The sequence below is a fragment of the Populus nigra genome, chromosome 14 (assembly GCF_951802175.1).
Source record: "Populus nigra chromosome 14, ddPopNigr1.1, whole genome shotgun sequence".
NCBI lineage: Eukaryota > Viridiplantae > Streptophyta > Magnoliopsida > Malpighiales > Salicaceae > Populus > Populus nigra.
The window spans coordinates 7904270-7914074 of record NC_084865.1 but is presented as its reverse complement, the minus strand read 5'-3'; the positions used below and the strand labels follow the sequence as shown (position 1 = coordinate 7914074).

Below are 9805 nucleotides of genomic sequence, written 5' to 3'. Positions count from 1 at the left end.
CTCAAAATAGAAAACATTTTACGCAGGTTACGAAATGAAACTTGCTTTAATACCATGGCTGCTACACGACAATAGACACTCAAGGAGCTTGTTGCTCTTAACGTGGAGAATCAACCATTGTGCATAAACATCGACAACAATAGGAAACTATTGAGAGGAAGCCATTCATGGAAATACGAAGGCAAGATGTTTTCCAAAGAAGGCACAGAGCTAGAGCTCTTGGAAACCGGGGCTTATGAATCTTTCCCAGTCCTGAGAAAAAAATGGATTACAGAAACAACCAACAAATCCCAACATGTACAATTGTGCCTCTAATTTTAATTGTGGCCCTTCAATAACTTTTATGATTTTGTGTTTATGCATTGGGGATTTTCATTGGGGATTTTCCATTCCATTCTTAATATTTTTTTCTAATTTATCATTTTTCAATTGCAGATTACCATATTTTACATTGATTTACCAATTTTTTTGATCGAGAATTTACATGCATCATCAAAATTAACAACAAAACCAAATAAAAAAACAACTACTCATTCTAGTTCTATGATTATGAAGAATTCCACTTCAAATATTGTGTAAATGAATCCTAATTCATTTATTGTTAAATTTGAATTTAATTCAAACAAGATAAAATTACCTTACTAAGCATATTAGTTTGGATCAAGAAAAATTAGTTTATTTTCAAATAGGAAAACCTAGCTAATAACAATGTTGCATGTTTAAACTACTTCTTTGGTATTAAGTTAATAAGAAATATATGTAGAAAAGAAGGGCCAAACTGGAAAATAAATAATAGCCCATAGTTACTTTGCTGTTAAGATTTCAAAATATATATTTTTTTAATTATGATTAGCATACATTCATCTAAAATTTATCCCAAAATTTCACTCTTTGCATTCAACAAACACTTTCTTATCATGTAAATGATTGTTGATTCATTCATTCTCAAATTTGAGTTTACTCTGAAGATCCATAAGACTATTATGCTGCTCTATATAATGCTACCAGCCTCACTAATAATATACCATATTTTCTATTTAACTTTTATTAATATCTTCTGACTTAAATTTGGCATTTGGTTGGTGGGTTTGGTCTTTGGAAAATTAGAAGAACATCTGCAGTCTGTCCTACGGCAATGAGAAGTGTCTCGGTATCAAATGGTTTCACATAAATAGCATCAACAATTGTGAGGGTTTGGTTTGCCATTCTAAAAAAGAGCATTGAGTGTGTTATTGATTATGCTAGGATGAGAAAAAAATAAAAAAAAAACTGATTAAATTGAGAAAATAAAAAAAATTAATCGAAAAATCCGAATCGTGAAAAAAAACCAATTAAACCGATTAAAATTTTAAAAAAACCGACCGGTTCGGTTCAGTTTTGGTTTTATAAGTCTAAAACCGAACCGAACCCAAACAAAAAAAATCAGAAAAAAACTGAGTCAAACCGGTTTGAACCGGTTTTATTTTAGTTTTGAATTTTAAAAAAAAATTAATTTAATTATTTTTTTAATAAAAACCAAATCAAACCAAAAATAATTACTCTGTGATAAAGACAAGTCTTTCCTAGCTTTACCTTCATCTGCCTCCATATTACACAGGAAGAGAGAGACACACACACACACACACACACATATATATATATATATATATATATATATATATAAAGGAGCACCAAGTTTGGGAAAATATCAATTTCTTTTCTTTTCTTTTTCTATATAAAACCTTCCTTCCTCATCATTGTTATAGATTATAAACAATGGCTACAGCAACAAATCAAAGCATACTGAGTCTCAAACAATAAATTCGATAAAGCTCTCCTTCTTAATTCAATTCAAATTCAAATTCAAATTCAAGCCAAAACCAATGACATAAAACTTTGAAATCAGTATTTAACACAATTTCATTCGTAATCATTAAACCACAAATTTCTCATTAAAAAAATACCAAAATACACACCAAAATATTCTAAACAAAACCTAATTTCACTGACAAGTTTTTTTTTCCAAGTTTAGATTAAGAATAAAATAGGAAGAACAATTGATTAACACAATAAGATTTTTTATTTACCTGAATTAGAGTCATCACTGCGTCTTTCTCTGACTTTCTTTGATCTATAAGCCCATTTAAGAATGTCTAATGTCGATTTTACTAAAAATAATCGACTTGATCTAAGATTGAAGATAAATCAATATGCTTTTTATTATTATTATTATTATTATTATTATTAATGTGAGTGTCCTAATCAACTTGTATATACCTTAACTCATCTCACGGGCTCTAAAGTTAACAATCATGTAAACCTACAGTGACTATCATATTAGTAACCATAAAACTCAAATCTAAAATTACAGAAAAAATAAACTTTTTAATTCCAAACTCTTATCACTTTACCGTCTACTAAATAGTTAAATCAACTATGCTTCTTAATAGCATGTTGGGATGACATTAGCTACACCACAACTTACAAAGAATGTTGTCCTTGACAGAGAAATACAATAACTTGGAAAAGGCTCTCATCTCTCCAAAACCAAATCTCATTTTGCAGCCAAATTTACATACAAACAGCCAAGCTGATGTTCAGGCACGTTTTCATCCTTTTCAATTTTAATAAACAGTTCAATGATTCAAATGCTCGTCGGAGTGGATTTTCTATGTTTTACATTCAAGTATATTTTTGTATTTATACTCAGACATTTTTCTAATTATGGGTTAGTTTAGGAATAATTATGTAATTTAATATATAAAAAAATTATTGACAGTTGCATATGTCATCACGTGGACAATTCTCGTGCCCTTAAGACAACTTGCACGGGGTTGCCTAATGGTTTAACGCTGCCTTACATTGAGTCGTTTGAATCATCTTGGCGTTGCCTTCTCAGGAAGGCGGCACATGCAGCCAAAGACCTCTAGGTTTAACATTGATGATCTTTTTTTTTTCTCTCTCTTCTCTCTCAGCCCTCATTGTTTTGATTTTTAATTTTTATCCTTAGATCTTTTGTAAGTTTTTTATTTATTTTCAATTTTATCTTTCAATCTAAATTTTTTATTTTTTTATTTTTTCAAATTTAATCCTAATTTTTTTCTTTGTTTTTTCCTTGTCTCTTTTGTAAATTTTTAATTGTTTTTAATTTTATTATTTAATTAAAATTCTTAATTTGTTATTTAAAAAAAATTATCCTCATTCATTTTATGGTTTTTTCTTTTAGTTTTTTTGTGGAATTGATTTTTCTTTTTAATTTAGCCCTTTAATCCAAAATTATCCATCCTTTATTTTTTTCCTTTAAATTTGATCCTCGTTATTTTAATTGCTACTTTTTTCTTTTGAATCCTTTTCTTTTGATTTTTTTGAATTCATCATTTGACATTTTATTTATTAAAATTCATGTTTTATAATTTTTTTAGGTTTGGTGCTTCCGATCAAATGGCTTGAGTCATAGGTTTTATAAGCTAACACAAGTTCATGTTTTTTTTTCACTTATTTTATTTTTCGATCTCATTACTCTATGTTGATTTTAAAGAAAAAAATAGGACTCATGGCTTTCTTTGTTTAATTTTTTATAGGATTATCTCGATCTCATAGTTTGGCATGTGTGTTTTGACGGTTAACTCAGGTGAACTCATGTTTTTTTTTTCAGTTTTTAATTACTATTTTTTACTTTGGATCTTTTTATGTGATATATATATATATATATATATATATATATATATATATATATATATATATATATCATCCTTCAATATTTGCTTCAATATTTGATTTGTTGAGAATTAACTTTCGTAGTTTTTTTATATATGGTGATTTCAATCAAATAGTCTATGGACAAGGGCCGACATCAATTTTTTTACTTATATTTTTGATCTCATTATTCGACATTGGTTTTATTAAAAATTAGGTTTCGTGATTTTTTTTTCCTATCAGGTTATTCCTATCTCATAACCTGACCTGTGAATTTAGCAAGATGATTTGGGCGGGCTCGGGCTTTTTTGGCTTATAATTGCTATTTTTTATCTTTCTATATGATTGATTTTTTTTTTAATTTTATTTTTTAATATTTGATTAGTTAAAAATTAATCTTTGAGATTTTTCTATATTTATTGTTTTTGGTCAAATGACTCGGTTGACATAATTTTTTTTAGCTTATTTTTTATAGTTTTAACATTTAATATTGATTTTTTTACTTAAACTTGGTTTTATTTCTTTTTTTAAAATGCATTACATTGACTGAATATCAATTTATTTATTTATTTTGCTGAGATTCATGGGATAAAGCCACCGTTGTGACTCTCTTTGTTTCAATCTCTATCAACATACATATATTACTCCACAGATGAATTAATTTCAAGCAAACTAATTAACATATATCAACTACCCTTATATGAAACCTAATTTTCAATAAATTTATTGCAAAGAAAAAGACCTTCAATATTATAAAATAAATAGGAAAAGATAAAGAAAATTTACTTAAAAGAGGAGTTATATGATCATTTTGTAAGTTAAGGTTTTGCAGAAATTTTGCAATGAAATGAATGATTTTATAGAATACAAAATGAAAAAAGCTTTTATACCTGGAATATGTAAAAGAAAGACAACTTAGGTGCAAGAGAGAGTTGCATGGAAAAAAGTCTAAAACAATATAATAATTGTAAAAAAATATCACGAGTTCAAAAAAAATTATACAAACACTATTTTTACAGTGAATGTCCATATAGTTTTTTTTTTTTTTTAATAAACATAGTAAACACCCAATACAAACATAAAAACAAGCTTTCATTGTGACAAGAGAAAAAAAAAATACTTAACCCTATTAGGTCATCATGCAAGGGGATTTTTGTATTCTAGAAATCAGAACCACTAAAAAAAATACCCTTCTTTCTTACAGAACATTAACCTTTTATTACCTTAACCTCAACAAAAATATAAATAACAGGATCTTCTATTTTCCTCTCTACTCGGATTTCTTCCTCAACACCCCCATTCCACACCACCCCCACAATACCCCCTTAATTTTGAATTCGCCGTTTCATCTCCTCTTTTACAATTAACTGAAGTGATCAGGTACTTAACAATTTAAATCAAGCACAGCCCATCTGATAAAAAACAAACCTTTATGTGTTTTTGTCATTGAATCAATGCACATGCAATGGAACTCTGTTAGATTTTGTATAATTCAGTTGAATCAAGCTTCTAACACTGCGAATTACCTCTTATCTTGCTTTGATTCTCTGTTTTTAATCATGGTTGGTATAGAAATGAGGGAATTCAATTGTTTACAATGGATTCTTGAAAGATTGTTACTTTCTGGTCCATGGTGGGTGAATTTTGAATTGTAATCCTTTTTGGGTTGTAGTGTTATATTGGTTGGTTGTGTTTGGTTGCTGAGAAAGATGATAATTTGAAAATATTTTGAGCTTTTGTATTGGATGGATTGTTTATTAGCTAAATTGTCGTTTAAGATTGTTGCATAAAATTTTGTTGAAGTTGATAACCTTCATTTTTTTGTGTTTTTTAAAGATTAATTGGATTAATGGAAAGTATAGGGTTTTGGTGGATTCGTTTTGTAGTTTCAATTCTGATTAGAAAACTAATAATGGTGAATTGATGAACTATGATCTAGTTTTAAAAGGGTTTGTGCTGATCTTGATTTTGAGAAGGGTAAGCTTAGATTTTGCTCGATTTGTTTCATTTAGGGTTCTGGTTCCTGGGGTTGAGGCTTGATAATGAATCTGTTGTCTGGTTTTCTATTTTTTTCGAGCAGGAATGTAGTTGGATTGGCTGTGTCATCAGATAGTGAATTTGAATTTTTTTTTAAAGACTTGGATTGGGAATAATGGAGGCTAACATATGTGACATCAATCACTTGGATGCTGATGTCCTTTTGCCTCCTCGAAAGCGCCTGCTTGCTGGATTCAAGAAACAGAGTTCTGATGGTGATGGTGCTTCGCTTCTTCCTGTAGTTGGTTCCTCTTCATCTTCAGCATCTCCTGCTTCTCCATCTCCCCAGTCTCCTCCTTCCCTGACACCTTGTTCTCCTTCTTCAAGTGAATTTCAGGCACGTCTTAACAAGCTGTTGAGTTCCCATTTTAATAATAGTCATAACCTTTCACCTGAGCAGATTGTGGAGGCCTCAAAATCAGCAGCTGAGGCTGCTGTTAAGGCTGCAGAGGCTGCAAGAGCAGCGGCTCAGGAGAAGGAAATTAGTGCAGCAAAAGCTGTGACAGCTGCCAAGAGTGCTTTAGCTTTAGTTGCATCATTTCCTGAAGAGGCAGCTAGCAAGGATAAATACCTGAGAAAGAATAAGTTGAAGAAGCATGTCCAAGTTCAGCTCTTGTACAAAAAACACCAACCAGTTGAGAGTTATAGGGATGATGAAGAATTAGCTCGTAAGTTGCATCGCGTTATAAACAGCTCGCCAAGAATTTCGAAAAATTCTTCCAGTTCTGACTTGAAGGGTGGTCATAGAAATAAGAAGCCTAAAAGCTCAACAAGTTCGGAAAGAACTAAGGTTTCAAATGGAAGTATAATTTTCGGAGAAAACCCACCTTCTTTTTGCAATGGGCATGCCATAGCTGGTGAGTTGGATTCTGATGATTCTATCCAGGAGGCACCCATAAGAATACCTGATGAAAAGGCACTGAAATATGAAAAAGCTGGCCAATTAGACATGGATAATGGGGAAGCAGAGTCAAGTCACTCGAAGGAGAAAAACTGGGGGGATTCGGGTTCGCCTAGTAAAAAGAGGGGAAGACTGAAACTGAAGAAGTTGCCATTAAGCGTTTGTAATTCTAAGGATCAATCAAACCCCAAGGAAGATAGTCTTCCTAGAAGCCTCCCATTGACTGATAAGAACACGGGTAATCCTGCTACTACTCGTGTTAAGCCTTTGTTTCCAATGGAGCCTTCTACTGGTACTCTAATGCAAATTGAACCTACACCACTGTGGAAATGCCAGGAGTTCAAAGCACCTGCATGTGTCAAACAGAATAAAGTCGTGCAGTCGTAATCCTCAAACCCTCTTTGGTAACACTTGATGACTGATAGAAGTTGATAGCTGAGGTAGGATTTGTGATGCTCTTCTTTTTTCTTTTTTTCTTCATATAGAAACCAGCTTTATTTGATTTGTCTTTTTTCCCCCCATGACCTTTGGTTCTGTAATGAAGTTAAACTGATTGAAATGTATATTTTTAAAAATTCAATTGCTTGCATCCATGCTTACACATTCAAAATTCCTGTTTCTCAAGATGATATCAAAACTTCAAGTATAGTAATATAATAAATTAGAAAATAATTTTGCTATTTTTTATTTTTATTTTTTTGTTTCATTGCCACCCCGTTTTATTATAGATGTGAATATCAGGATTGGTATCTCTTTTGTTCTATTTATAGCATATTCATCCCTTGCTAGTGCCTTATTCTAAAAGATATGCATGATATTTCTAAATGGAAAAGGTTTCTTTATGGTGAAAATTAAATAATAAATGGAGAGGTAGATCGAGAAATTAGTCAAAATGAATGAAGCATTTTGCTTTCTGTGCATGCAATGAATGCTCTCCAAAGATTCAGGTAAAAGAGCTTCAGGGCTTTTTATTATTATTATTATTATTTATGATACCAATTTACTCCAAGGCAGTGGTTCCTAGAAAGAACAAAATGTTCCAAGGCAAAGAAACCAGAATTTTGTTTGATCACACTCTCCTTTCCTTTCCATTGTTGCCTTCTGAGGGTCACCAGTTTGTCACTTTTGGCGACCACAAGATGAGGCCATCTCCTGCTTTTCTAATTAAAATTTGGACTTCTTAAGCAAGTCAAGGTAATCAGGTCTGTCAAAGAGCCTTCCCCCGTGGTGGCCAAATGGCAGCGAATTTGATGAGATACACACCAACTGGATCAGTTCAGTTGGTTGTTTCCTCTCCTTCCTTCCACCACGTCGATAACTAGTTGAATATTTTTATCTTCTACAATATTCATATAATAAATGGAATATTATTTTAATATATTTATGAGTTTTTAATATATTTATAAGTGAAAAATACTTTGAAAAGCAACAATAACCACATTTTCAAACAAGCTTAAGACTTTTTTTACCTGTTTTTCCCTGAGAAATTAATGATAATATGTATTGCTCTATCAAAAGAAAATGCAAGCAACATTGGTTTCTTTTTTATTTTCCCAAACACGTCAAGGATGACTATTTCTTGGGTTAAAAAAAAATGGAGTTTCTCAGGGAAAATAAAAACACGCCTTTTGCATGCAAAATTGCAAATCTACTCTTGGAGAACAGTTGGCTATTCTACTAACAGAGAGAGATGCCATGGTCCTGACTCTCTTATATTTGATTCTCACGCAACTTAAAGACCATAATGTATTCACATGGGATTTTTGTAACTGTTTTGACGTAGTCATTGTCCAAATTGCCTTCACATTTATTGCTTGTTAGGTTTCATACCTTAAGAGAAATTACATTACATTTGCTTGTCTATTGTTAGGTTTCACTCTAGTTGATTTAGCACAGAAGCATCTTCTCTCTTGGAGTTAGCAAGCTGCTGATCTTCATGGTGGATTGAGTTTTGCGTACAGAAATGCTTCAACGCTTTTTCTTTTTTGATAAATAATGTTTTTAATGTGCCAAATGCATCCATTTTTTTATAACTCGTTCTCTCATTGATGGCATTTCTTTCAAGATAGGTGATAAACAGGAAGAAAGGCAAAATCTTAATGATGCTTCACTCTATTTGTTAGATTTTAGAAAATTCTACTCCATTTGTTAGATTTTTAGAGTTTGGATTGGATTTTATCCTATTTGATCGAAAACTACAAATACCATGTTCAAGTAGCAGTGTTTTTACGGCCAAAAAGTACCATGGAAATAGAAAGTACTATAGAATGCGATGCCAATTGTGCCCACATTAACACATCTAACCACGAACCCACGTGGATGGTGCGGTGACAGAGACATGCATGAACATCGCTCCTTGTTATCCTTTTTTTTTTTTTTTGGTAATTGTAGGTATTCGGGTCACCTTACATGTACTTTGACTAATTTTTCAATGCCCTGAAGTTAACGATTAGACAAGCTTCAAGTGGTCCTAAAGTTTGTGACACTCGAACTAGTAATATGTAGGAAGCAAACTCAGAACCTGACCCGTTGAGATATACCCATCAGGGTTCGCTCTTTGTTATCTTGCTAGTACTACTAGTTGATGTTAGGGTTGTAGAGAATTTTATATATTTAGACCGTAAAAAAAACATAAATTTAATGGTAATCTCCAGAAACTTTTAGATCTTATAATATTTTTTTTATCCATGAGTGCCAAAGGTGTAACTGAAATCAATCACTTTACATGGAACAATTTATTTATTTATTTATTAACTAACCATGAAAACCTTGCCTATATTATTTTTTTTTTGGAAGTGATTGTCATGTTCTTAAATCTCATTGTAAATCTGACTATAAAATAATTAAGTCAATGATTAAGGAATTGATAAAGATGATTGAAATTTAGAATTAAGGAAGGTATTTTCATGATAAGAGTGAATGATAGGATTTTACCCTTTAAATAACTTGATCGAAGGGTCAAGTTAAAATGGCTTTAAAATAAAAGAGAAGAACGATGTGAAAGATACTGGCCCTACTAAGCCTGAGTAGAAAGGGGAATATGGAAGAGCCAAGGCCTAACTAAGCCCAAGGAGGGGAGGGGAGGGAAGGAAAGGGAGAAAAAGGGTAGGCTCAATCAAGGCAATGTTTGCCTAACTGAGGGTGAAAATGATAGAAGAAGAGAAGGAAGGAAGAAAAAAGGAAAAAATAGTT

General features: G+C 31.6%; 1 protein-coding gene across 1 annotated transcript; it reads left to right on the top strand.

Moving 5' to 3' along the window:
* Positions 1-4856: 4856 nt before the first annotated feature.
* On the top strand, positions 4857-7202 carry LOC133672538 (uncharacterized). The gene is made up of 2 exons (XM_062092977.1): positions 4857-5055; positions 5756-7202. The coding sequence occupies exon 2, from the start codon at positions 5828-5830 to the stop codon at positions 6998-7000; it is 1173 nt and encodes a 390-aa protein (XP_061948961.1). The 5' UTR covers positions 4857-5055; positions 5756-5827; the 3' UTR covers positions 7001-7202.
* Positions 7203-9805: the final 2603 nt, after the last annotated feature.